The sequence below is a fragment of the Mytilus galloprovincialis genome, chromosome 1, assembly GCF_965363235.1.
Source record: "Mytilus galloprovincialis chromosome 1, xbMytGall1.hap1.1, whole genome shotgun sequence".
NCBI classification, from domain to species: Eukaryota; Metazoa; Mollusca; class Bivalvia; order Mytilida; family Mytilidae; genus Mytilus; species Mytilus galloprovincialis.
Window position 1 is genome coordinate 89,475,036 of NC_134838.1, and position 25,814 is coordinate 89,500,849.

At 30.6% G+C, this 25,814-nt stretch overlaps 1 protein-coding gene across 13 annotated transcripts in view; it reads left to right on the forward strand.

The window, feature by feature from the left end:
• The window catches only part of LOC143043917 (protein polybromo-1-like), a 60,822-nt gene that overhangs the window by 31,651 nt on the left and 3,357 nt on the right, over positions 1-25,814 (forward strand). For 6 of the 13 annotated variants that reach the window (XM_076216042.1, XM_076216046.1, XM_076216052.1 and 3 more), the window contains 20 exons: positions 469-606; positions 1,063-1,151; positions 3,732-3,774; positions 4,164-4,250; positions 4,966-5,181; positions 5,683-5,756; positions 6,045-6,080; positions 9,112-9,250; positions 9,944-10,045; positions 10,470-10,544; positions 10,968-11,114; positions 12,581-12,741; positions 13,106-13,278; positions 14,906-15,003; positions 15,552-15,623; positions 17,009-17,044; positions 19,388-19,582; positions 20,166-20,291; positions 23,169-23,379; positions 24,672-24,872. In XM_076216042.1, coding sequence (XP_076072157.1) covers positions 469-606; positions 1,063-1,151; positions 3,732-3,774; positions 4,164-4,250; positions 4,966-5,181; positions 5,683-5,756; positions 6,045-6,080; positions 9,112-9,250; positions 9,944-10,045; positions 10,470-10,544; positions 10,968-11,114; positions 12,581-12,741; positions 13,106-13,278; positions 14,906-15,003; positions 15,552-15,623; positions 17,009-17,044; positions 19,388-19,582; positions 20,166-20,291; positions 23,169-23,379; positions 24,672-24,872 — 2,419 coding nt within the window. Of the gene's footprint in view, positions 1-468; positions 607-1,062; positions 1,152-3,731; positions 3,775-4,163; positions 4,251-4,965; positions 5,182-5,682; positions 5,757-6,044; positions 6,081-9,111; positions 9,251-9,943; positions 10,046-10,469; positions 10,545-10,967; positions 11,115-12,580; positions 12,742-13,105; positions 13,279-14,905; positions 15,004-15,551; positions 15,624-17,008; positions 17,045-19,387; positions 19,583-20,165; positions 20,292-20,483; positions 20,604-23,168; positions 23,380-24,671; positions 24,873-25,814 lie in introns of all 13 variants that reach the window. The other 7 variants (XM_076216047.1, XM_076216048.1, XM_076216049.1 and 4 more) reach the window with 7 other exon arrangements.

Below are 25,814 nucleotides of genomic sequence, written 5' to 3' on the forward strand. Positions count from 1 at the left end.
TAGGTGATGTTGGAAGGAGATTGATAAGATTATACAAAATAGGTGATGTTGGAAGGAGATTGATAAGATTATACAAAATAGGTGATGTTGGAAGGAGATTGATAAGATTATACAAAATAGGTGATGTTGGAAGGAAATTGATAAGATAATACAAAATAGGTGATGTTGGTATCTGTTAGTGATACAGTAGCCTAGCAACAACATAATTATACTGATTCATTCATTTACAAGATAATACAAAAAGGGGATGTAACTCAATGCAACAGCAAATCAGCAATAATACAATACACAGCATCTACAGATATCATTTTTATTATGAAAAGGTCTTTGATACTGACAATCAATTCAAACAATTTGGCAATTGTTATAATTACAGTGTATTTACTTTTCTTCATCAAAGCAAACAAGTGTAATAGCATCAAATTGATATACATTATAAAACAAGTTGTCTGTCCAATTTAATTATAGGATGCATTGACTTTACAAAGAGTATGTCTGGAGAAGAAGATGGAGTTGACAGAGGAAGGATCATGTGAAATACCTGATGTAAGACACATCATCCAGGAGCTCACAACCAACCTGTTTATATCTACATATAACTATCAGGTAATTACATTTATATATTAATCTATAGCCATATATGACTACTGCTCAATATCTAAGAGTATAACCCTAGTTTATTTTGGAAATGTTCCTAACTAATATATGAACCAATTAATTAAAAACTTGACATATAGCCCTATCATAAAAAGTTAATGAATGAGTTTCTTTCTGGTTTACCAATTATTGCATTATTTGTGCACTACCACTATATATTGGGGGCATGCTGAATATGACGAGATATTTTGCTGTGCAACAGGCCACCTCTAGCTTTCTCATAGAGTTGTTTAAAGAGGGCTTTAAGATGCAGAGAGCTTATCTCTTTCCCTACACGTGATAACAAATTAAACACACATTCTGAGCATTTGCAAGAAATAAATTTATATATGTACACAACTTTATGTTCAAATTATGTTTGAATTTAGACATTATTTACATTTGTACTTTAATTTGCAATAACAGGATGAAGAAGGACGATGTTTGAGTGATTCATTCTCTGAGTTACCTGAGAGAGACCCGGAGGAAGATTTAGAGACATCTAAACTTACAGAGTAAGTCGAGATATTAAATTGTATCATTTCTGTGTGTTTTCCAATATTAATCAATTGGCATACTTTAGATATAAAAGTGAATGCTTCTAGAACAAAATTCTACTGTAAAAAAAAACCACATAAAAACCCGTCTGTTTTGTCCTTATTTTCATGCTGGCTGTTCAAAACTCCACATTGTTTTGTCCTTATTTTTGTCGAGCCTGCAACAAAGCTCGACATAGGGATAGTGATCCGGCGGCGGCGGCGGCGGTGTTAGCTCACTTCTTAAAAGCTTTATATTTTAGAAGGTGGAAGACCTGGATGCTTCATACTTTGTATATAGATGCTTCATTGTTTATATATCTCAACTTGTACGTTTCGCTCGTGTATGTAACAATGTTTTAGATTTTAACGAGAGAAATTTATGTATTACTAAAAAATTATTGTACCAGGGTTTTCGATATCACAAACTAGTTCAAACATTTACTAAATTTTATCATCAGTATAAGGACATCATTCGTAAATATAGCTCAACATGCAGACTTCTTATACGTTCAGGTATTTCACATCCAATTTTTTATGGAAATATTCTTTATAAAGCACAAAGGTGTCAGTATTCACCTCAAAAACTAACAAAACCTTTGAATAGACTTATTAAGAAGGGATATAGTCACGATACTGTTGTCAGGTCATTAAAGATTGCATATTTTGGCGTTAATATTGATTAACTTATAGGGTCTTTGCATCGGAACTAAACACATTTATTCACAAACCAGTTGTTGGCATGACACGGGTTATGTTCTTCTCATATATGTTATGATGGTATGATACTAAACCCCTAACGGGAAGGATTGTGCCTGGTGTTCATATGATGAAATCATAATCTTTCAGTCAGTTTAATTGAAGTCTGGAGCTGGCATGTCAGTTAACTGCTAGTAGTCTGTTGTTATTTATGTATTATTGTCATTTTGTTTATTTTCTTTGGTTACATCTTCTGACATCAGACTCGGACTTCTCTTGGACTGAATTTTAATGTGTGTATTGTTATGCGTTTACTTTTCTACATTGACTAGAGGTATAGGGGCGGGTTGAGATCTCACAAACATGTTTAACCCCGTCGCATTTTTTGCGCCTGTCACAAGTCAGGAGCCTCTGGCCTTTGTTAGTCTTGTATTATTTTAATTTTAGTTTCTTGTGTACAATTTGGAAATTAGTATGGCGTTCAATATCACTGAACTTATATATATGTTTAGGGGCCAGCTGAAGGACGCCTGCTGGTGCGGGAATTTCTCGCTGCATTGAAGACCTGTTGGTGACCTTCTGTTGTTGTTTTTTTCAATGGTCGGGTTGTTGTCTCTTTGGCACATTCCCCATTTCCATTCTCAATTTTATTCATGTTACGAATTTTCCGTCAGTCACATGTCCAATGTCCTTGACCTCATTTTCATGGTTCAGTGACCACTTGAAAAAAAAGTTCAAATTTTTTGTAATGTTGAATTCTCTCTTATTATCAGTAATAGGATAACTATATTTGATATGTGCGTACCTTGCAAGGTCCTCATGTCTGTCAGACAGTTTTCACTTGACCTCGACCTCATTTCATGGATCAGTGAACCAGGTTAAGTTTTGGTGGTCAAGTCCATATCTCAGATACTATAAGCAATAGGGCTAGTATATTTGGTGTATGGAAGGACTGTAAGGTGTACATGTCCAACTGGCAGGAGTCATCTGACCTTGACCTCATTTTCATGGTTCAGTGGTTATAGTTAAATTTTTGTGTTTTGGTCTGTTTTTCTCATACTATATGCAATAGGTCTACTATATTTGTTGTATGGAATGATTGTAAGGTGTACATGTCTAGCGGGCAGATGCCATGTGACCTTGACCTCATTTTCATGGTTCAGTGGTCAAAGTAAAGTTTTTGAGGTTTGGTCTTTTTATCTAATACTATATGCCATAGGTCAACTATATTTGGTGTATGGAAATATTTTATGATCTTCAAGTCAGTCACGCAGGTTTTATTTGACTATGACCTCATTTTCAAGGTTCATTGCACAGTGATAAGTTTTTGCGTTTTGGGTAACTAGAAGTAATGGGTCAACTATATAATATGATGTATAGAAGCATTGTTAGCTGTAAATGTCTGCCTGGCATGGTTCATCTGACCTTGACCTCATTTTCAAGGTTCATTGGTCTTTGTTTAGTTATCTTGGTTAATGTTAAGTTTATGTGACAGTTGTAAAAAAGCTTAGCTTAATACTTAGGACTATCCACATAATATTGATGATTAGTTTAGAAGGCGAGACATTTCAGTGTGTGCACTCTTGTCTTAAGTTCTTATCAATTTAATATATACAGATTTTTATCCAAAGAGCTATTTTAAGAAAGGGTAACTTTTGTTATTTAGGTTGTATTCAAGGCAAATAAAACTTGTAATTTGATATAATATAAAGGATGATGGGTTTAAAAACTTTAAAAATTTTGACTTGAATTTTTGTTCATAGGAGTTCTCTGATAAATTATTAAATTCTATAGATATGTGTCTTATGATTGGTCCAAACAACCATTGTTATTAGTATTGACAATTATTTCTACTTACAGGAAACCATTATCATTTGATCAAATCAAAAGGAACATTGACAGGGTAGGTATTCTGTTGCATAAGTTAGATTAAAAGAAATTAATCCTTTTGTGTGGATTAGAAGGTATTACTAATGTTATAGTGTTCGGCCATCCATTGATATGATCTGAACTAACCAAGTATACAACTTATTGGTTCTCAAAGCATAGAAACTCATAGAAAGGAAAGTAGTTAAAAAACTAATCATAAATCTTTTATCATATATGCATTTAGATATTGCAAAAGTCATAATATTATGCAATATAACTTATTTGTTGTAGTCCGTCATTTAAAAAACTCATGTCAACATGCTGAAGAGTGGATAATGATTATCTGCATGATTAAAGAATTAGTGTTCTTGTTTTATATAATTATTGAAATATGATATTCTAAATGATAATTTTTTACAACAGGGAAGATACAGAAGAATGGACAAGTTTCAGGAAGATATGTTCCAAGTCTTTGAGAGAGCCAGACGACTCTGTAGAACTGATTCACAGGTAAAATTTTGTATAAAATTGCAACTTGGATGATTTCCTAAATATTTTCGTACATGGTTAAAGGGGCAATCCTATTTGTTTGGATTTTTTCCCTGATTATGATCATTTGTGATTGTTATGCCCCACATACCCTTATTGTTTTTGAGCTGTGAATATTGAAAAAAAAAGGTCTTGGAATTTGATTCCACTGTTCACTTAACATGGGCATTGTAACTATGGACACCCAATGTTTTAAGATATTTTCCATATTATTACTGTTATACAACATTGAATTTTTATACAGAACATGACAGCAAATGCATGTGAAGTTTTGATAATATGCCTGGTAACAATAGAGGTTAATTTTACATTTTGTAGGATAAGTCAAAATAAAAACCCATACTAGATATTAAAAGCTATAAAGAGTCCCATCATGACAAAATGACAAAATAAAAAGAAGCCAATCTATGCTTATACAGCAAACAAACAAAAATATGGTAGACAGCAACTTACAATAACCACTGAATTACAGGCCCTTGACTCAAGACAATCAATATGGGTTAGCCAAACATGTTTGTGAGGGCTCAACCGTCCCCTTATTGAGGACACAACATTAGAAAAATATTATAAAAATCATATTGGCTTAAAGCACAAATAAACAAAGAAAATGTAAATATGCATATACACATATCTGCTGTTGATAATTTTGTATTGTTTGATGGTTTTATTTGTTTAGCTTTATGAAGATGCAGTGGAAATGCAGCATTTCTTTATAAAGAAAAGAGATGAGATATGTAAGAATGGAGAGATCTTGTTGACTCCAGCTTTAAGTTACACAGAGCGCCACCTACAGGCAGCCCTGGATGCTGAAAGAAACAGGAAAATGCTTCTAGAGAAAGAAGGAACAGAAAAGGCTAAAAGAGAATCAGAAGAAAGACAACTTCAAAATGCAGTAATGTTTGATTCTAATTCATTAGGAATAATCTTTTAAATCTATTCCTTTGGAACCTATGATAATTCTTAAAATTTTGGAATATTATCTCTGTTGACAGTTGTGGTGATGTTATGAATGGCCATTAAACATGGCTACCACTGTTCAATAAAATGATGACTTTGACAAATCATTCATAAAAATTTTAAAAACAAATATAAGGATCCCAGCCAAAAAGATTGATGACCTTTAATTACCATTGAAAATGGCTGCAGTGCTACAAAAAAAAGTTTGACTGATGAGGAATTGAAACAGTTGTTATCCCTTTTTTATATACAGTTTATAACATAATTGCTAAACCAATACAATAGTTTAGAAACTTTCAATTGACCTTATAGTTCAATATTTTCTGAAATAATTATATAACTTTTGCCCCCTTTAGGAATTCTGGTTGATGATCACAACTACCATGTTAGATATGAATGCATGTAAATAATATGACTTATATTTTATGTTATATAGGTCAGTAGTGAAGATTTTTTCAAGTACAAAGAGCAAACATTTCATATTGGTGATACAGTTTACATTGAACCAAGGTAAGGACAAAAATAAAATGAAAAAAAATTAGTTGGGGAAGTAATTCCTTCAGAATTTAAAAAAAAAACAACAGTTGTGAATTGAAATGTGATGATGCTCATATTTTAAGATACCTAGATATTTTTTTAGAATAGAAGCTTAACAAGTAAAATTTTCAGAAATCTCTAAAACTATTAGTTCTTTTCACTATAACATCATTTTTTGGGTTAGCTGTATTAAAGTTCATAATTTTGGCCACTGATTTTGGCCATTCATTGGATTATAAAAGGATTTTAATGTTTGGATAGATCTGGTTTGAAGAGAAAATCTACAAGTATATACAGGTAAGTCCCAAGGCTTTATTATTTCATAATTTGCATGGTGTTTATTATATTTTCTGGCCGAGAGGGCCAGAGAGAGCTGTTGCCATCACTTGGTATCTGTTGTCGGTTAGAAACTACATGACTACTCGGTGAATAAATTAAGATAGCTACTATTATTCTAAGTGTATTTGGTTTAAACAATGTGTCTGATGATTCCATATCTGTCAACGTGACCATTATGGCTAAAAAAGGAAATAAGGGTTAAATACCAGTAATCACTTGATACTACAAATTAGGATATTTTGGTGTTTTTCAAATGTTCTGTGTCAAATTTTGGCTCTTTGAGTCAATCCAGGTTTAAATTTTTTGCCATATCAGATGTATCTATTAACCTCTGAATGTGAAAATGCAGGTCATATCCTGCAGTATGAAAAAAATACAGGTCATTATATTATAATAAAATTTATCGCTTGAAGAGTAATTATTTCATAGCATATTTATTAATCTATTATTTTTATGTAAAGATATAAAAAACATAAATTTGACCTTAAAGTGTTCACAATATTGCACAAAACTATTATTATGACAGTTCTAGTACTTCATGTATTAACTTTTCCTGTCAGTCTGCAAGTTTCAGTTTTGCAGATCAAATTGAGTTGTAATAACTTTGTGTTTCTAGATAGATATTCTAAGTAAGAGTTGATTTTCTAACTACTTGCATTTAAACATACATATGAATCAAGCATTGCTTTTTAAAAGTTCCCTGGCCATTTTAATTTTTCTAGGATCTGAGAAATATAGATAGTGTTATTATGCATTCTACTTATTCTTCAGTTTGTTCATATTAGTTTCTTAGGTCTGTTCGTCAATTAGTTATTATGGTCACACTTATCTATTCATATTTAATCAGCAGCTTGAAAGTCATAAGTTGTAATGAGTGAGCCTTCTTTAGAAACTGTCAGATATGTCAATACTTTGAATTTTCAATATATTGATTGAAATTAAACATTTTTGTCACACTTTCTTCACGGTTATTAAACATAATGATTTAATATTTAGTAAGCAGCTAATTGCAATGTGTGAGCTCCTTTGAATTAAAAGAGTTTACATATATGCTAATCAGAAAAATACCTGCAATCTTGTCCTATTTATTAACACTGGTGGAGGATATATTCTTTTAACTTAGATAGTGTTTTAATCAGATTTTGGGGTCTCCTTAACAGGAGTCCTATATACTGTTATCACTTGGCATCCATCTTTGTCTGTCGTCTTAAACTTTATTAAAGATCTTCTATAAATCTACTGATTAACGTTTGTGTTGTTTATTCCGGTCAGTCAACATTTCCTGGCGGCAAAGGCTAAAAATAGAACATCAGGCCAAATGCATTACTTTTCTCATATACATGTAGAAGAAAAAGAAAATCTAACAGGATTAAAATGGTCAGAATGTCAAAATCTATCTTGCAATTTCAACCAAAGTTATCCGATTACTCCTTATGGTATAAAAGATATTGTTTCTAGACAAAATCCTATTGACTAATTTTGGATTTTTTTCCCTTTCACCTCGAAACCTATAATAGATAAGTAGAAGTTTAAAATAGCAAAATATTGGTAGGTGAGCGAATCAGGCTCTTATGAGCCTACATTTCTTATTTTTTTTAAAAATGAATTAAAAAAATTATGTTTTACACAGGATAATTAGTGAAATGACACTATATTGTATTAGTGGCGGATCCATGACTTTTCATAAGGGGGTCACGGGCCCGCTGACTGACATAAAAGGGGGAGGGCTCCAGTCATGCTTCAGTGATTCCCTATATATCAAACAAATGTTTCCCACAAAAGTGGGGGGCCTGGGCCCCCATGACCCCCAATATTAATGTGTATTAATAGGTGTTAAATTGTCTTAAATAATAATGTTCAAATCAAATTGGCAGTATTTGGGGAAAAATTTTGCTCTAAAGATATCAAAAGTCTAACTGAATTAGAATACGGTTGAAAAATGATTCAAATACTAAAATCACAGGTTATTGAATCACCCATGTTTTTCAAAAACAAATTTTGTACAAGTTGTAAATCATCGAAATTTGTTTCTTTCAATGACATGATGATTGAAATAGAACTGCAGGTAGAGATTTTTTTACCTCTATTTAAATTACGCAAAAGTTGTAATGATAATTTTTTTTTATTTTCTAATCATTTAAAAGGGATAATTTAACTTTTGATTTGATGTGTTGATCCTACTAATTATATAATAAGTGTTTTATTTTCACTCATCAAATTGAATTATATACATATATATATGTTTTGGCTCATTTTATTAATAAATGAACATCATTGCCCATGATGTTCCACTCCTGATTTTGAAAATCACGTCTCAACTTATCTTTTATTTTTGTGTATTTAATATTTGCACTTTCATCTGAGGCACCAAATAAACTAAAATATTACTACTACCAAAATATCCTAATTTATGGTATCTGGAAAACAGGTAGAAATAATGGTAATCAGATTTGGCTAAAGTGTCCAAAATTTAGTGATCTACCTTCTCAGTATGGTCTGTTTGACCTGAACAGTAGGAACTATTGCCCTCTAATGGATAGTTGAACCTTTTTTGACTTTTTGGCTATTATATTAAAAACTAGAGATTGAAACTTTAAACAATTAAAATGATCATCAATACAAGTTATTGTTTGTTAGGTGAGCGATTCAGGCTATCGGGAGCCTCTTGTTTTGTATTCATTTGAATAATTAAAAGACAAGTTTAAAAAAGAAAAGAATATTTAATATTTATATTCAGATCAGAGTAAACCTTTGATTACTAATAATAGTTTTGTTTTTTGAATTTTATAGCTATTCATATACTGTTTTAAAAAATATTTTTTATTTGAATTTTCAGTTGTAACTTAGTGAAAAATATCTTTTGCCTTAGTTTTTTTAATGTTTTTTCCAAACTCAAATGTACCAAGCTTTTTTCTTCAGATCAGTCTCCATACTGTAAACAATTGTCATGAATTTAGCTCTGATCTCATGCATACCATATGTTTTTCAGAGAAGAAGGCCAGGAACCACATATTCTGTGTATTGAGAAATTATTTGTGGACAGTGCTGGTGTACAAACATTGTATGGCTTCTGGTTTTATCGTCCAAATGAAACCTTTCATTCTGCTACCAGAAAATTTCTAGAGAAGGTTAGTATGACTTGTTCTTATAGACATTTTCTTTGATTATAAAGTATCATTACCAGATTCATTTACTGTGACATTAGATGATGATACAATAAGTCAAAGGCATATAAAGACATTCCATGCAAGTTTATTAACAAATATTTGTCCAGCATTTACCTGTAATATCTAATGTTAAAAGTAGTCATGTGACTAATTTGTTACTAACATCTAGCTTTTAGGAATTATATGGTAAGCTGAGTTATGGTTTATCTTGCTTATATGGACTGATAAATGGTCATATATGTACTAGGCATTGACTCTGATGTATTAGATATTTTGCTAAATGTTTTTATTTTAATTTGCAACAATTTCAGACGGTTTATTGATAAATATACTAAAGTAAAACAATTAAGCTAAGAATTTATAAAACAAACTTTTTCTCATTAAAAGTACCATTCATAAAAAAAATACTTTGACAGTTAAATTAATGATGTTTGATACAAATTTGGATTCAAGTGTGCATATAGTTACAAAGAAATAAACTTATATTACTATATTAATTTAACCACCTGACTGTATGGAACTCAATTACAAGAACCCTAAATCAAGACTGCTTTTTCATAAGTGAATTCTCTTTTTCAATAATTAGGTAAGTGTAGTGACAAAATCAGACTTTAAAAAAATGTCAATGTACAATGCATGTTGTTCTTATTACAGGAAGTATTCAAAAGTGATGTGTACACAAATGTACCATTAACACAGGTCATAGGTCGATGTTTTGTCATGCATGTCAAGGAGTACTTCAAAATGAAACCTGAGGTAAGTCAGTCAATACTATGATATGTTATCTTAAATTTTCTTTTTAAATAACACCAGCCATTTGTTTGTGTGTGTAATCTTCAAGAGACAATTACATATACATGTATAAAGTAAATGTTTCTAAAAAAAAAAACTAATTATTTTATCATCTATAACAAAAGTTACAAAAAGTTACTTTTAAGAGGTATCGGCATTACGTTTAATGGCAGAGGTTACAACAGATAAACAAATATAACCTCAATAACTTTATCCCTACTTTCACCTCATTTGATAGTTTTCCTTTTGAAAAATATAATATTGCAACATGTGAGAAATTTTAGGGTTAATTCCTGTTGTAAGGGTTGTTCGAATGATAATGGTGAAAAGAAGAATAAGAAATAAAACTAAACCACCTAGACATTATATACTATACCTATATTTTCAGGGATTTTCAGATAAAGATGTATATGTGTGTGAATCAAGATACTCGTCCAGACTCAGAGGTTTTAAAAAGATTAAGGTAGAAGTCAAATTAAAAGCCTTCAAACAGTTTCACTACAGGATAATTCCTATGAATGATAATTTTTTTTATATTACTATTTTCAGTTTAAAAATATCAATAATAAGAATTATTCCTATTCTATGAAATTTTCCTTTAATCTTACTGACTGATAATTTCCTTTCTTGGCACAGTAGAGTGATATAAAAATTATCACTAGAAACTAAGGGTGCACATGCCATTGTCAATCTAAACTTGAACGTCGTCATACGCAAAATAGCGATAAAAAGATTATCATTAACCATCTCAACTTGATTGCTTTTCCCTGTACCGACTCAAGAGAGGAAAATCAATCTCATTTAGATAAATATCATTAATCTATAAATATCTCTATAACCTGCCACTGTTGTCACTTTTTACTTATTTCAGTACATTTACTTGTAGATTTGGCCAGTACCAAGGAATGACCAAGTGATATTAATACCTAGGGAGGTTCCCCTAGTACCTATCAGAGTAGCCTCTGTATTTGTAGACAAGGAGAAAGATGAAGCTGATGATGGAGACAATAGTGTCCTGGATAAAATCAGACTGGTAGGTATATTTCTGTAGGATACTTGTTAAAAGGGGGGGGGGGGGGGTATTATATGATTTATTGAGCATATCTGAATATTTAAGGTTTAAATGAAAATTACAATTTATATTTTTATGTCCATTGCTGTTTGTTTTGGTTATGTTATAGTTTTATTCAGCATGTCTTAATATTCAAAATTAAATAAAAATATTAATAGATAAGTGTGTGTGTCTAAAGTACTGTTCTGGATTTATATTCATCAGGAACACTCAAAACCAAATATTTGAAAGTGAAAATGTATATATACATAGAGCTGTATGACAAAAAGGGAACCTAAACTAAATAGCCAAATTCATCTGCAATTTTTCTATGTCAAACATCAAATGGTCAATTTACTTAAGGATGTACACCTCTGAGGAGCCAAAAATTTCTAGAATCAAACTTTTTTTCTTAACCTGATTTTTTGGTTTATAAGACTGTAACAAAATAATTGGTGAAGAAAAAATCATATGGTGGTGCACTTCTTTTTTTGCTACGGCCCTTTGAAAATGCCCAATTTTGCTGATTTTCCCATTTTTCATCGATTTTTACCTATTTTTGGGCTATTATCATGAAAAAAATCACAGTTCTGCAATTAAACTTTTTCTCATACTTTCTATAAAGATGAAGTGGACCAATCTGAATAAATTTTACTTACAAAAACTATAGGTAGGTGTTAATATAAGAAAGTTTTATCATATTTTGACGCTTTTTTTGTGTAAAATTTACCAAGCTGTCAATTTTGTATTTTTGTGATTTTTTCTCAGTTTTAAGAACAAAATGCATATTATTTAAACTTTTTTGTTATAAATGAACGAAAAAAGACATATCTAAGAAATTTGAAAAGACCAAAATGATATGGGATGTACATGATTCTTGTAAAATCATTTTTTGTATCCCTCACCCATTTTCTCAAAATTGTGGCTAAAAATACTGACTGGATTGGTCGTAAAATTTGAAAACTGGATTACGCAAAAACCATTCATTGTAAATACACAATTTTTTCACAGAGTTATATTTGATTACAACATTTTTAAAATTCATTGATATATTCCACTTCTATCACATGTTTTGGAAATAATTCAAGAACGAGATTTCAACGAGACTGAACGAGACTTAAAAGTCAGAAGAATACATCCTTAATGCATTCCAACCTTTTTTAATTTATTTTATAAGTCTTGGACATGTGAAGTATATGTTGACAATACAAAAAAAAATATTGTATGATTGCCAATAAGACGACTCTTCACAAGAGACCAAAAGAAACATAAATTAACAACAGTAGGTCACAATACGGCCTTCAACAATGAGGAAAGTTATTGTCAGCTATCAAAGGCCCTAAAATGTAACGAGAAAACTAATGGCCTAATTTATGTACAAAATAATGAATGAAAAACAAAAATGTAGCACAGTAGCATAGGACAACCAATTTATTTTTTTACTGCAGGATGTTCGTATAGAAAATATAGTAGGGGAAGAAGGTTTGACCTATTTTGAACAGTTGACCTGTAAAGCTGGTTCATTTAAAATTGGTGATTGTGTTTATGCTAGATCAGCCAAAGACAGACCTGTTATTAGTAGAATTGATAAGATTTGGTCCAATCAAGTGTAAGTTAAATAATCATTAGACAACTCCTTAGGATAGTTTACTTTTTGTTCTTATCTTGTGAAATGATATTGCTTTGTAAGCTGACAAATTTATGAAATTTAATAATCATCATTTACCATTTGAAAAAAATAAGGAGACTCAAATAAGAGCCATCACAAATATTTAAAAAATATTGTATATTTCCCCTGTTTGTATGTAATTGACAAAAAAATGAAAGTAAGCCAGAGCAACATTCTAATATATCAAAGAGTTATTTGTAAATTCATTCAAAAATACTGCCACTTTCCTTTCATGATTTGTATAATATGATTTGAAATACTGATGAATTTTTAAGCAAGTCTTACTCAACATTATTTTTTACAGTGGGGAACCCATTATAAACAGTACCTGTTTTGTATTTCCTGTTGATATTGAACATTCACCAACTCGTCTGTTTTACAAGAAGGAAATTTTCTTGACCACAACAGAAGAAACATTATCAATGAATAACATTGAAGGGAAATGTTCTGTTCTTCACATCAAGGATTACTACACCAGTAAGTTATTTATAACAGTATTTAGCTGACTTGTTCCAAAGGGCCAGTGTGACCTATTGCAATCACCTGGCATCCATGTTTCTGTTGTAGTTGATATCTTTATGAAAAGTCTTCTCTGAAACTACTGGAACTTAAAACCAATCTTGGCCGCAATTATTGTTGGAGTATATTGTTTTAATAATTAAATGATGATCATTTCTGCCAACCAAAAAAGACTAATAATAGAACACCCCATCTGTCTTCAATAAAGTAATTGTTTTACATATTTTATGCCCCGCCTACAAAAGAAGGAGGGCATTATCTTGTCTGAGTGTTTGTTTCATCCCTCTTTCCTGTATCATGTTAAAGATTTAGTTTTAAGGTACATGAAGTTGTGGGTACATCAAATTAAAGCTTAGATCACCTGCTTATTTTAATGTAAACGTTTTAGATATCTGACAAATTAAGGTTTGAACATTCTATAGAAAGAGACCAATTTCATTGAGCCTCAACTTCTCTGAAACCGTACAAAATCTGAAATATTTGTGATATGGCTTATAAATGTTGTGTTTTGTACTTCCTAAATTTGTTTTGAAACATCTTTTTTCCACAAAAAATGCCAACTTTTGAGAAAATAACCCAATTTGGAGACCATTATCTATCTGTGTCTTAATATATGGTTTCAAGCATGTTCAGTCCCAGTACTCCCTGCGACACTTGCCCAATTGTACTGTGATTTTGTGTACATTTTCTAGTGATTTCAAAGTAACCTTAACATGGAAATGTGATGGACACATATTCTCAGTAGATTCAATGAGTAATGGGCTTTTACCATTGTATTGTTTTATATTTCAGGTCGTATAGGAGACATACCAGAAGTAATGGGCTTTTACCATTGTATTGTTTTATATTTCAGGTCGTATAGGAGATATACCAGAAGTAATGGGCTTTTACCATTGTATTGTTTTATATTTCAGGTCGTATAGGAGATATACCAGAAGTAATGGGTATTAATCATTGTATTGTTTTATATTGCAGGTCGTATAAAAGATATACCAGAAGTAATGGGCTTTTACCATTGTATTGTTTTATATTTCAGGTCGTATAGGAGATATACCAGAAGTAATGGGTATTAATCATTGTATTGTTTTATATTGCAGGTCGTATAAAAGATATACCAGAAGTAATGGGCTTTTACCATTGTATTGTTTTATATTTCAGGTCGTATAGGAGATATACCAGAAGTAATGGGCTTTTACCATTGTATTGTTTTATATTTCAGGTCGTATAGGAGATATACCAGAAGTAATGGGCTTTTACCATTGTATTGTTTTATATTTCAGGTCGTATAGGAGATATACCAGAAGTAATGGGTATTAATCATTTTATTGTTTTATATTTCAGGTCGTATAGGAGATATACCAGAAGTAATGGGCTTTTACCATTGTATTGTTTTATATTTCAGGTCGTATAGGAGATATACCAGAAGTAATGGGCTTTTACCATTGTATTGTTTTATATTTCAGGTCGTATAGGAGATATACCAGAAGTAATGGGCTTTTACCATTGTATTGTTTTATATTTCAGGTCATATAGGAGATATACCAGAAGTAATGGGTATTAATCATTGTATTATTTTATATTTCAGGTCGTATAGGAGATATACCAGAAGATGATGTATATGTTTGTGAGTCCAAATATCAAGAACAAGAAAAAACTATCAAAAAATTAGGAAAAGGATTAAAGGTATATGGTCGTAAAAGTATTTTTATAAAGAATTGTGCCTGTGTTTAAATATGTAATAACATGTTCATTGTTCATATGCCGATTGATAATGATAAGTTACAATGAATTCAGGTTCTGGTAGATAGATTATTTTTGTTAATAAAAAAAGACTAAATAGCTTCTTATAGATTATTTTCGTTAATAAAAAAAAAACAGACTAAATAGCTTCTTATTTACACCTTATCCAAAATGGTTAATGAATACACTGTAAAAGTGGAAAAAATTTCACAGTTGTGAACTGCGCTAATTTTTGCAATCATATAGAATGCACACAGATATCCAAGCTTTTTCACAGAAATCATAAAGACAGTATTCTTTGGATTAAATTGAAATTGTACATAATATTTTATTCTGGTAAACAAGTGTCTTTGCAGAAATTTCATTTACCTTTAATAGAATGGTTTTTCCCTCAGATCATGTATTCACAAGCAGAGCTCTTGTGACATATCAGTTTTCAAGTTATTCTGTACTTTGAAATGATTCAATTACCTATGAATGTAATTTTCCAGAAATACACCCTGTCACCATTGGTTACAGATGATGAACTTTACTTCTTCAAAAAACCTCTAACTCTACAAAAGGTAAGTTTTATAAGAACTTTAAGGTTAAGGTCACATTAACAAAAAGAAAATTTATTTCCAATATAATGCTGTTGTTTTTTTTCTCCAGAATTTTATTTTTCAGAACACTTATTTTAAGATTGCTGCAATAAATGTAGTGGTATTTGGAGGGGTTCTAACTAATTTTGTAACGGTAATACGATTACATCAAATAGAAATGCTTTTCTTAGTGTTTGTGTGACCTCAGATTATTTTAAGTGTGACATTATAAATGTGCAGAAATGTAAAGATAGTTTGCATGGATTAAAAGCAACTTACCAAATTTAAAAGTTAAAGGTGTTTGTTCACTGCCACATGATTGTACAGTTTTAAATCACTTCATTTAGTACCCCTACCATAAACTGTTGACTTTTCTGATGATTAGATATAAAAAGTGTTTTCCATTGAAAATTTCAGACTTTAAAAATGTTTAAATTTTGTGTTAAATTTTGAATAGGAAATAAAAAATGTACACAGTTTCAAGAAAATGCAAGGGTTAAGAGGGTCATTAAAACACTTGTAAGATTGGAAAATGCTTAAAAGATTTAACAACCTGCAAATACCATCATATTTCGGAATTAAAAGAGGCACTTGCTGATAGTAGTTTGCCGTGTTTAAAGATGTCTTTCAAAACAATTGAATAGATTTGTAGTAAATGAGGCTCATTCAGGTCTATAATATATAATTATATACAGTGCACTCTCGTATAATTGAATGTAAATAGACAACATATATAGGCACTAATTGTAATATGTTAGGATCCAAGTAAATTATAATCTTGATCTCAGTACTACAATAATAGATTAATGCCAACAGTTCGAGAACTAACTTTTAAAGATCTTAATATGTCTTCTACAATAAATGAATTGAATTTTGTTTAGGGAAGTTTATTTTTGAGGAAATTGAATGTAAAAACCTACAATACCTGTTCCATTCAGAAAATATCATGGCATTTAAAAGGCATACTGAAATCACTATAATGTATTGATGCTTTTCAAAATTAGGTTTATGAAAAATGGTAGTAAAAAAATTTGTAGATGACTTTAACTGTAAGTTCAACAGAAATATTGTCTAGCTTCATCAGTGAGAAGTTGTGAATTAAATGAAAACTCTCAATAGAGGTGGTTTTAAAAATTAAAATCAACACAGTTAGCACTAATTATATGGGAAAATTTTGTAAAAATTGGAATTACATGTTTTTCGGGTGCCTGTACCTGTACATGAATTGAAAATAAAACGTTAGAAGGGACTTTCTTATTTATAAGGAATGCGGTATTTATAAAACACCTTATATTCAGTTTCATATCTCTATAAACATATACCTAGTTAGTTATTGACAATGTACATTCTTGCATGTGTATTTCCAGATAAATTCTAGTCAACTTTATGGAATCAAAACTACAGTAGGGATCTGTCTGTTGCTTTCTCATTGTTTATGTATTAGAGTTATTACAGATCATCAACATAAAACACTTGAGCTGCTATTTGTCATTTTTTTTTCTTTTTTCCTTTAAAAAAAATATTCAACTGAAAAAAAAATACAACATTGAGAAACATTGAGAAAGAGTGTCATATTTGAAAAGTTCTTTACATTACATTAAAAATAAAACCTTTTGTAACTGTTTTGACCCTTTAACCTACATAATATTACAAAAAAATACCAATTTAGTGAATAAAAAGAGATCAACATTTAAAAGCTTTACAAAGTTTGAAAAAATATTTCTGTAATGGCTCTTGATCATTCTTGCTTTATTTTGCCATTATTAGCTTTATGTTTCTTTACTCATCTGTACAGTCCTTTATATTTCTATGTTTAGTTAGTCATTTATTTTGTTATAAGCATGATGTTGATAACATTTGTATTTGTTAATAAGACATTATTTGTTTACATAGAAAGAAGGTATGATATTAAGTTCTTTTACAGTGGATTCATTATTATTTGTTGGTTACAGATTTTCTTTTGCCTTATACACAGACATTGGCAAAATTGAAGAAATCTTATACCCACAAAATTGCAAGATTTACTCAATCCACCAAATATTGGTACTCACGAAAAATAAATAAATCCATAGTAGTACATTGCTTTCTTAAGATATTTGGACATTGCCAATTATTAATGTTGTTTTTTTATTAATGGTACAACCTAATCCATTCATTTTATTGAAGGGATGGCATTGAAAAAAGGTATATGTAATCTCATAGATACAAATAATCATGTACACATAAGGGTATTGAGAGTATAGGATAGATATAAGAAGATGTGGTATGAGTGCCAATGAGGCAACTCTCCATTTAAGTCACAATTTGTAAAAGTAAACCATTATTGGTCAAAGTAGGGTCTTCAACACAGAGCCTTGGCTCACACCAAACAGCAAGCTATTAAGGGCCCAAAATATGACTTGTGTAAAACCACACAAGCATGAAGGAAAACGGTCTAATCTATATATAAAAAAAGAGAGAAACACTTATGAACCACATCAACAAACTGCAACCACTGAATATCAAGTTCCTGACTTAGGACAGTTGCAAAGAAACATTTGGTATCTTTTTTTTCATCATTAAGGTTTTAAATTTTCAAACTGCCTTATGCTTGCTTGATCCTTGGGGATTTGACAGTTTTCTAGTATTTGAATTTGTTCTAATATGTGTACATAAAGTACTGTATGTGTACATGTATTTTTAGTCTGGCATACTGCACAATTAGAATGAGGCAGGATAAAGATGTTACTTTTCACACATAAAAGATTTTGTTTGCTTTATGTTACTGCTCATAAAGATCTGTTATCCAGATATGGCAGATATGCATTTCAAGTTTAAAGAAAGTTTTTCAATGTTTTCCATGAATTCTTGTGTGTTAAGTGTACACATGAAATTTTGATGTATTTATCTCAGTTGCCAGAGAAAAATTTGAGGAACTTATCATATTGCAGTTCATTTGTAATTTTTATGCCCAACCTACAATCCACCTATGATAGTAAAGGGGCATTATGTTTTCTGGTCTGTGTGTCCATTCGTTCGTTTGTCCGTTCGTCTGTTCATCTGTCCAGCTAAGGTTTAAGTTTTCGATCAAGTGAAGTTGATGAAGTTGAAGTCCAATCAACTTGAAACTTAGTACACATGTTCCCTATGATATAATCTTTCTAATATTAATGCCAAATTAGAGTTTTGACCCCAATTTCACGGTCCACTTAACATAGAAAATAGTGGGGCATCTGTGTACTATGGACATATTCTTGTTTCTTCCAAATGTTTGCTTATGAGTTCAGTTCTGTTAGATGATTAAGTAATTATGATCAACACCTGTTGTCGAGTTTTATTACAGTCCAATGCTTATAAGCTGTAAACATAAAATGAACTCCCTGTCCTGTTTTTTTTTATTGATTGATGTTTAATGCCACTTTCAGCATTATTGGCTATTTTGTGGCAGTGGAAACTTATTGTTTTATTGGTGGAGGAATCTGAGGTGCCCAGAGAAAACTACTGACCTTAAGTAGGAAAAGTGTCAATTAAGATTATAGTCGAATTCACCTGCCGTGTACAGGATTCAAACTCACAAGCTAAGCGATACCATCAAGGCCTTTATGTCCTTTTTCAGGCTTTTTAGACAATCCTGTTAGTCTTTGTGTATATGTAAAGTTTTTTTTTAGATATTATGCATTTTCTGTAAGTGTTGTGTTGTTACTGTTTTTTGTCACTAACACCAAGTTTGCTAGCTTATGCTTTAACCTGCTTGTCTTGATTTTCAGGAGCCTTCTCCTTTGTTGATGAAAGTAAATGAAGATACCAACACTTCTTTTGTTGAGCAGGAGTCGTTCATCGATGAGGACAGTCGATCCATGGATACCAGTATAAGTTCTGTATTTGAATCGTTTACACCACAACCAGAAAAACAACAAATGTCATCTTCTAGTAAAAAGGTAGTACAAAAGAACAGATCTGGGGTAATTACAAATGTAAATGTAATTGCATGGAATTGATCACTAAGTAGATTAATTTAATGTTATGTGTAAGTGAATAGAAAAAACAAAGGATATGAGCATATTTTGAATTAAATGTACTTGTAAGTTAATAATTACATTGCCTTTTTCCATGTAATGGGGAACAGGGAATCTCATTCTTGCTGGTTCACATTTCAATTGAATGATACAGTTTATATTGCAACAGTAATCGACAAGTAATTAATTACTTTCTCATGAAATTTGACCCAAGTCTGCAAAAGAATCAGCTAATAGGATGCTTTTGGGTGTAAACCAATAGGAGCATTATTTGTTGATATCAACTGAAAGTTTTATATGAGACACTTTCATTTATTATTACTTTACTATCTATTTAAACTTTTTCTGGACTTTAATCCCTGAACACTATTTTTAGAGTTTACAAAATAGATTTGTATTTTCACAGAAGTGCAGTGAAGGCACTTGAATTCAAGGAAATAGGAAATTATTTTTTTTTTATTATTTTTTTCATAATTTAAAAAAGAATGGAATAAAAATGTTCAGTATTATAGCAGTTTTGATATTTTAGGCCAAACCAGGAATGAGGAGACAGATCAGTGGATATATTGTATATTCTGGAGTAATTAGAAAACAAATTCAGCATGATAATCCTGATTGTTCCTTTGGGGACATCAGTCGTATTGTGGGGACAAAGGTAAAATGTGGCATGTAGCCAAGTTGCCTCGTGTTTAACTGTGCATGATGCATGACAAAGGTCCATATAGGCAAACAAAAGTAAAACTAAGAAATTCTCTGTGACTATTACATATTTTGAATGTTTCCTAAATGGACCTTAGTAACATTATTTTTATGTTGCATTTTGTTTTGATTTATATAAATTTTGTAGGATAGAAAGCCACGAGTACCTAGCGGTTACATATTGTTTTCAAAGGACTTTCGCCGACAGACTCAACAGAAAAATCAATCTATATCTTTTGGTGAAATGAGTCGTATGGTGGGAGAAAAGGTAAAAATATCTAAATAACTTGATAAATGGTCTTACATCAGTAAGGAAGTCTTAATTGACCTTTAACCTCCAGAAAGTTACTTGTATTTATTTTCAATAGTAATCATTTCCCAATCTTACATATTTCTTTGATTTAATATAAAACTGGTACTATTTATAAATGAGATTTATCAATAAGGGATAACAAAACTGTGTTACTTGTTTAAGGTAAAGTGAATATTGTGTTGTCTGCATTTCTTAAGTCAAGTTGTCAGTTAAGATCCCATTTTGTTACAAACTAAAAATCAAATATTACAACAATGCAGGAGATGATTTAAACAATATCTGCTTAAGAATGCTTTTTTTCCAGAATTATGAAATTAGCTAGGTCTTAACTTAAGTCTTAACTTTTGTTTATAATTTGAATGAACTTTTGACATGAGAGTATAATTAAATTACAGTTTCTTTCACTTCCTTCACAATATTTTGGCAAAAGGGTAAAAGTTCTAGAAGCTTATTGAATGAGAGCATGCAAATGGTTTATTGGCATTTCAAGTGACATTTGTTTATTGGTCATCAACCCAAATCTCATCATCACAAAAAGTATGATCAGAAGATATCATTGGATGAATCTAAATAAAATTGAGAATGGAAACAGGGAATGAGTCAAAGAAAAACATCCCAACCAAAGAGCATAAATCAGCCCAAGGCCACCAATGGGTCTTCATCACTGTGTGAAAATACCGCTCCTTGTGGTATGCCTCAACTGGTCCTTAAACAAAAATGTGTACCAGTTCAGAGAAAATTGACATTACACTAAACTCCATACCATATAAATGATCCAAATTTTAAAAAAAACCTACAAGACTGAAAGAGGCCCTAGGTTCCTGACAAGAGCATCATTTCTTTTGTCCCAAGTATATAATATTACTTATATATTTGTGTCCTCTAAATGAGAAAGTTGTATCACATACATTTATTTATGTGTTGATGTGCTGACATGTTGTTACGTTTTGTCCATGTAGATGTATAATGTGTACTGTATATGTATAGTAGTACCCAAAATATTTTGTGTTTTTACATTCCCTGCATTTTGATTTTTGTTTTTAACCTAGAATAGATTGATGTAAATGTGTAATGTGCTAACTTATATGTCCTGTATAAACGAACATTATTGACCTCCTTTGCAAGATATATTCATAAATGTATGAAGTAATTTTTCACAATACTATGATCTGTACTTTCAAAGGAACTTAAGTTAAAACATTACTTTTGGTTTAAATTTGTTATATTAAAGTAAATAATATAAAGTCTGTAATGTGTACAATTTCTTTTTAAATAAAATAATCTTAAATACAAGCATGACCAATTAAAAAAAGTTTTGAGAAACAAGGTATCATGCACCTTATTAGAAAATAGTTGAGAAACTATAATCCATTGTGCTACTCCTAAAACTCAGAAGCATGCAAGTCGGATGGTAATTTTTGAATATTTCATTATTTTTAATTTTTTGATAGCATCATTTTTGATAGCATCATTTTAATATTAGCTTATGCATGTTACATATTCTATACATATTTAGTTACAAGGCAATGCGTTAAAGAACTTTTTCATGTTAAATTATTGAGATATAAGTTACAATAATAAAATATCAAAGTAAAAATTAATTTTATCGAAATGGAAAGAAAATGTTGATAGCTGGATTCATTATCTGATTATATCAAAAGTTGTTATGCATCAACAAAGAAAACCACAGTTGATTTTGAAAGGAAAAAAGTTATGCATAAATAGGCATTCAAAAGATATATTAGTTAATGCAAAATTAACATAAGTAGTTATTGATTCAAAATATTATAAAAACTGATAACTTTTGTTCGCCACATGGAGCAAATGATAATATCTCTATGGACAGAGAAAAAAATAACATGAAGTTTCCTGGGGTTTTTTTGCGTTTTTTTTTTTTTATTTAAAGTAATAGTTAAAGAAATAAATTTAAATCTTTAAACAAAAAATTGTAGCAATTACTGTGGGAAATTAAAGGTATAGATTTTGAGAAATTATAGAACACTTTTAACTATTTATAAACCAGTCTTTTGATTTGATTCATCCACTCATCATCCAAAGTCATACTAAAAAAAGGTTTAAAAAAAAGAAGAAGAAACACAAAAAAGCAATTAGATTTAGAGAAGAAAATGAAATAAATAAAGATAATTTTTCAAGAATGTTTGATCTGTCCTTTAGTTTAACATATTATTTAACATGAAAACAGTAAGTGATAACAGTTAAAATTCTTGGAATGCAAAAGGTCTTATTTCAGATTATTTAAAGTGTGTCAGGCCTGAGGTTGCAAGTTTCTGGAAGCCTTAAGATAACTTAAACATAAAGAGTGAAGCTTAGTTGATATAAAAGAAAAAAAATCAGGAGAATATATCAAAGTTATCATTCTTGACTTGTGTTTGGCAAAAGTAATTGAACAATAAAAGTAATTTTTGAGAATTAAAAAAAGAAAAGAAAATGTTTTGCCTAATGTGAAAATTTACTAATGTGCATGCTATATGATTTTTTTTTACTGTATTGAACTTTTAGTGGAGAAATTTAAGTCTTGATGAGAAACAAATGTATGAAGGTAGAGCCAAGAAAATAGCAGAGGAACAAGTGGCTAAACAGCAAGAAGCTGAACGGGCCTTCAATGAGAGCCTATCACAGCAGCAACAGCAACAACAGCAACAACAGAGTCCATGGGGAGATCTATCAAAGATGTCTCCTTCAATATCTAGACCTGCTACACCAGCTCAAGGTATATATCTAGAATAATTGTGTCAATATTGTTTGTCTTGTTCAGTGTAAATTTTCACCTTGAAATTTGTGTTTGTTTCCAGCATAAAAAACTTGTATTAATACGTCTGTCATTTATAACTGGTTTATCAATACTGTTTAATCCAATACAAGTCTAATGTCAGTAAGGAAAATAATATTTGCCTTTTCAGTTTTGAAAGTAACATTTTTAACTCTTTCAACCAAACGTTATGCTTCTTACTATAAAAACACAGCTCAAGTATGATTTTTGGTATTGTCCCCTTTACAATTCTCTAAATCTGTAATCTGAACAGTATGCAGTGTTGGAAACATGCTTTTGTATAAAAATTCAGACTTACATTTCCTTTAGATCACCAGGAGTTTCACCTGTCGAATTTTAATTTCAATAACTATTGCTTAAATGCTGTTATGATATGTAAAAGATTTAGCTACTTACAAAACTGGTCAACAAATGTATGGTACGAGTTGTAAATATAGAGCATGTAGAGCATTTTGTATTAACTAGACTTTTAAAATGACAAATACATGGTAGACTCAACACTTTGTTAAGTCTTGATAAATGCAACATAAAGTTACTTGGGATTGAGTATTGAAACAAGAACTGTTGGGTTATATTGTTCATTAGGTAAATGTACAATGCCTTAGTTTCTATATATTTTTTCAAATGATATTCTTTAATTACACATGTAATTCCTACAAAATTAGATTTTCTTCCTATTTCATCTCCTATAGTATGGTTGGGAGTGGATTGATATACTCTGCTTTGGCAAAACCAAAAAAAAAGCTTTTTATTTTAAGATTTTTCAAATAAATTAATAGGGGCTGCGACCTTTTGTATTTGAAATCTAAGATTTTAAATATGGAAGAATTCTAAGCACTTCATTTAACCTTTATTGAACATGTTCAAAATAAAAGAGCATCTCTACTTGAAACAGAACATTTACTTAATATGCTGACTCAAAAAAGTATTTTCTATTATTTTGGTTTATGCATATATCTGAATCTTTTAATTAAAAAAAACTTAAAACAGTTTCTATTTATCCAAAAACACAAAAATATACAAGACAAACACAGCTACTCCAAAAACCTTTATAAAATAAATTAAATGTGCAAGTTAAGTAGTTTAAAATATTTGACATCAAATCTGATGTAATGAAAGCATGTTTATATTGTTGTAACTTTTTAAGCATGATATCCCGTAGCTTCTTGTTGCGGGTTTTTATTTTTGCTTGCATGGTTCATTTGCTTTCTGTTGTTTCACCCTAAATAAAGGTTATACAAATGGATATCATCCAATGACACCAATGCAGAGAGGAGCAACACCACCCAATCAGAGATTTATGTCTCCATACCAGCAACAAGGTTTTCCTGGAATGAGACCTATGGGACAAGGAGGTTACAGTCCCTCCCCTCAGTATGCTCCCCACCCTCATGCACAACCGCATGCTAATGTGCCTCCACAGTCTATTGCAGGTATGACTGAAGTCAATGTATATGTATGAATAGTAGGAACTGTGGAATTGGGTTTAATATTAAAATGTCTTACCATGTTTTTAAGAATACCTTGTGTCTTCTCTGTCACCTCTGTATCCAATCAGGTTCAATTTTAGCTTAGACTTTGACTTTGTCAAATATTATTATACAAAATTATAAAGATTTATTTCAATGATCATAGCAAAAGGAAGGCACATCTTTTTTAATAACAAAAGAATAACTGTTTTTGGCTCAGTGTAAAATTACAGATTCTTGTTGAGCCAATGTTTCACTTTTGTAAAAGTTATTTGATAGTATGAATATTTTAATTATTCTTTCCACAGTTTCCTCCGCAATGATATTTTCTTACCTTTTACAAAAGATGGTGAAAGTTGAACACAAGTGTTACTTTTGGATTACAGAACCTGTTATAAATTAAAGTCAGATTTATTATGTCTAGACTAGAAGTGTAGATACTTGCTGTCAGTGAAGATCTGTTCAGTCGCGTCAACATCATAATGAATGGTCAGAAAAGGAACTGAACAGTACTGAATTGACTGCAATCAAATTGTCTAAATCTATGAATTGTTGTAATTACCACAGTTGATAAGTCTGAAAATTTTAATAAGTCTCAGGAGAGGGCATTTGTGTTGTACAGACACATCTAGTTTAATAATTCAAATTTTATCAAGCAAGTATTAGTGATGTTTTTGGTTTTGTTTCAAATCAAGTTATTATAGATATGCATGTATGGCATTGCTAGATTGTTGTTTTGATGTAATAATGTTTTAAATATAATGCATATACATTGTTTTTCTAATAACATCTACACAGTTTTCTATAGAATAATTCTGACTTTTTCCTTTGCTAACAGTCTGTGTCAAACTAAACATAAGAATAGTCCTGACATATCTCTTGCTAAGCAAGATGGTGTCTAAAACT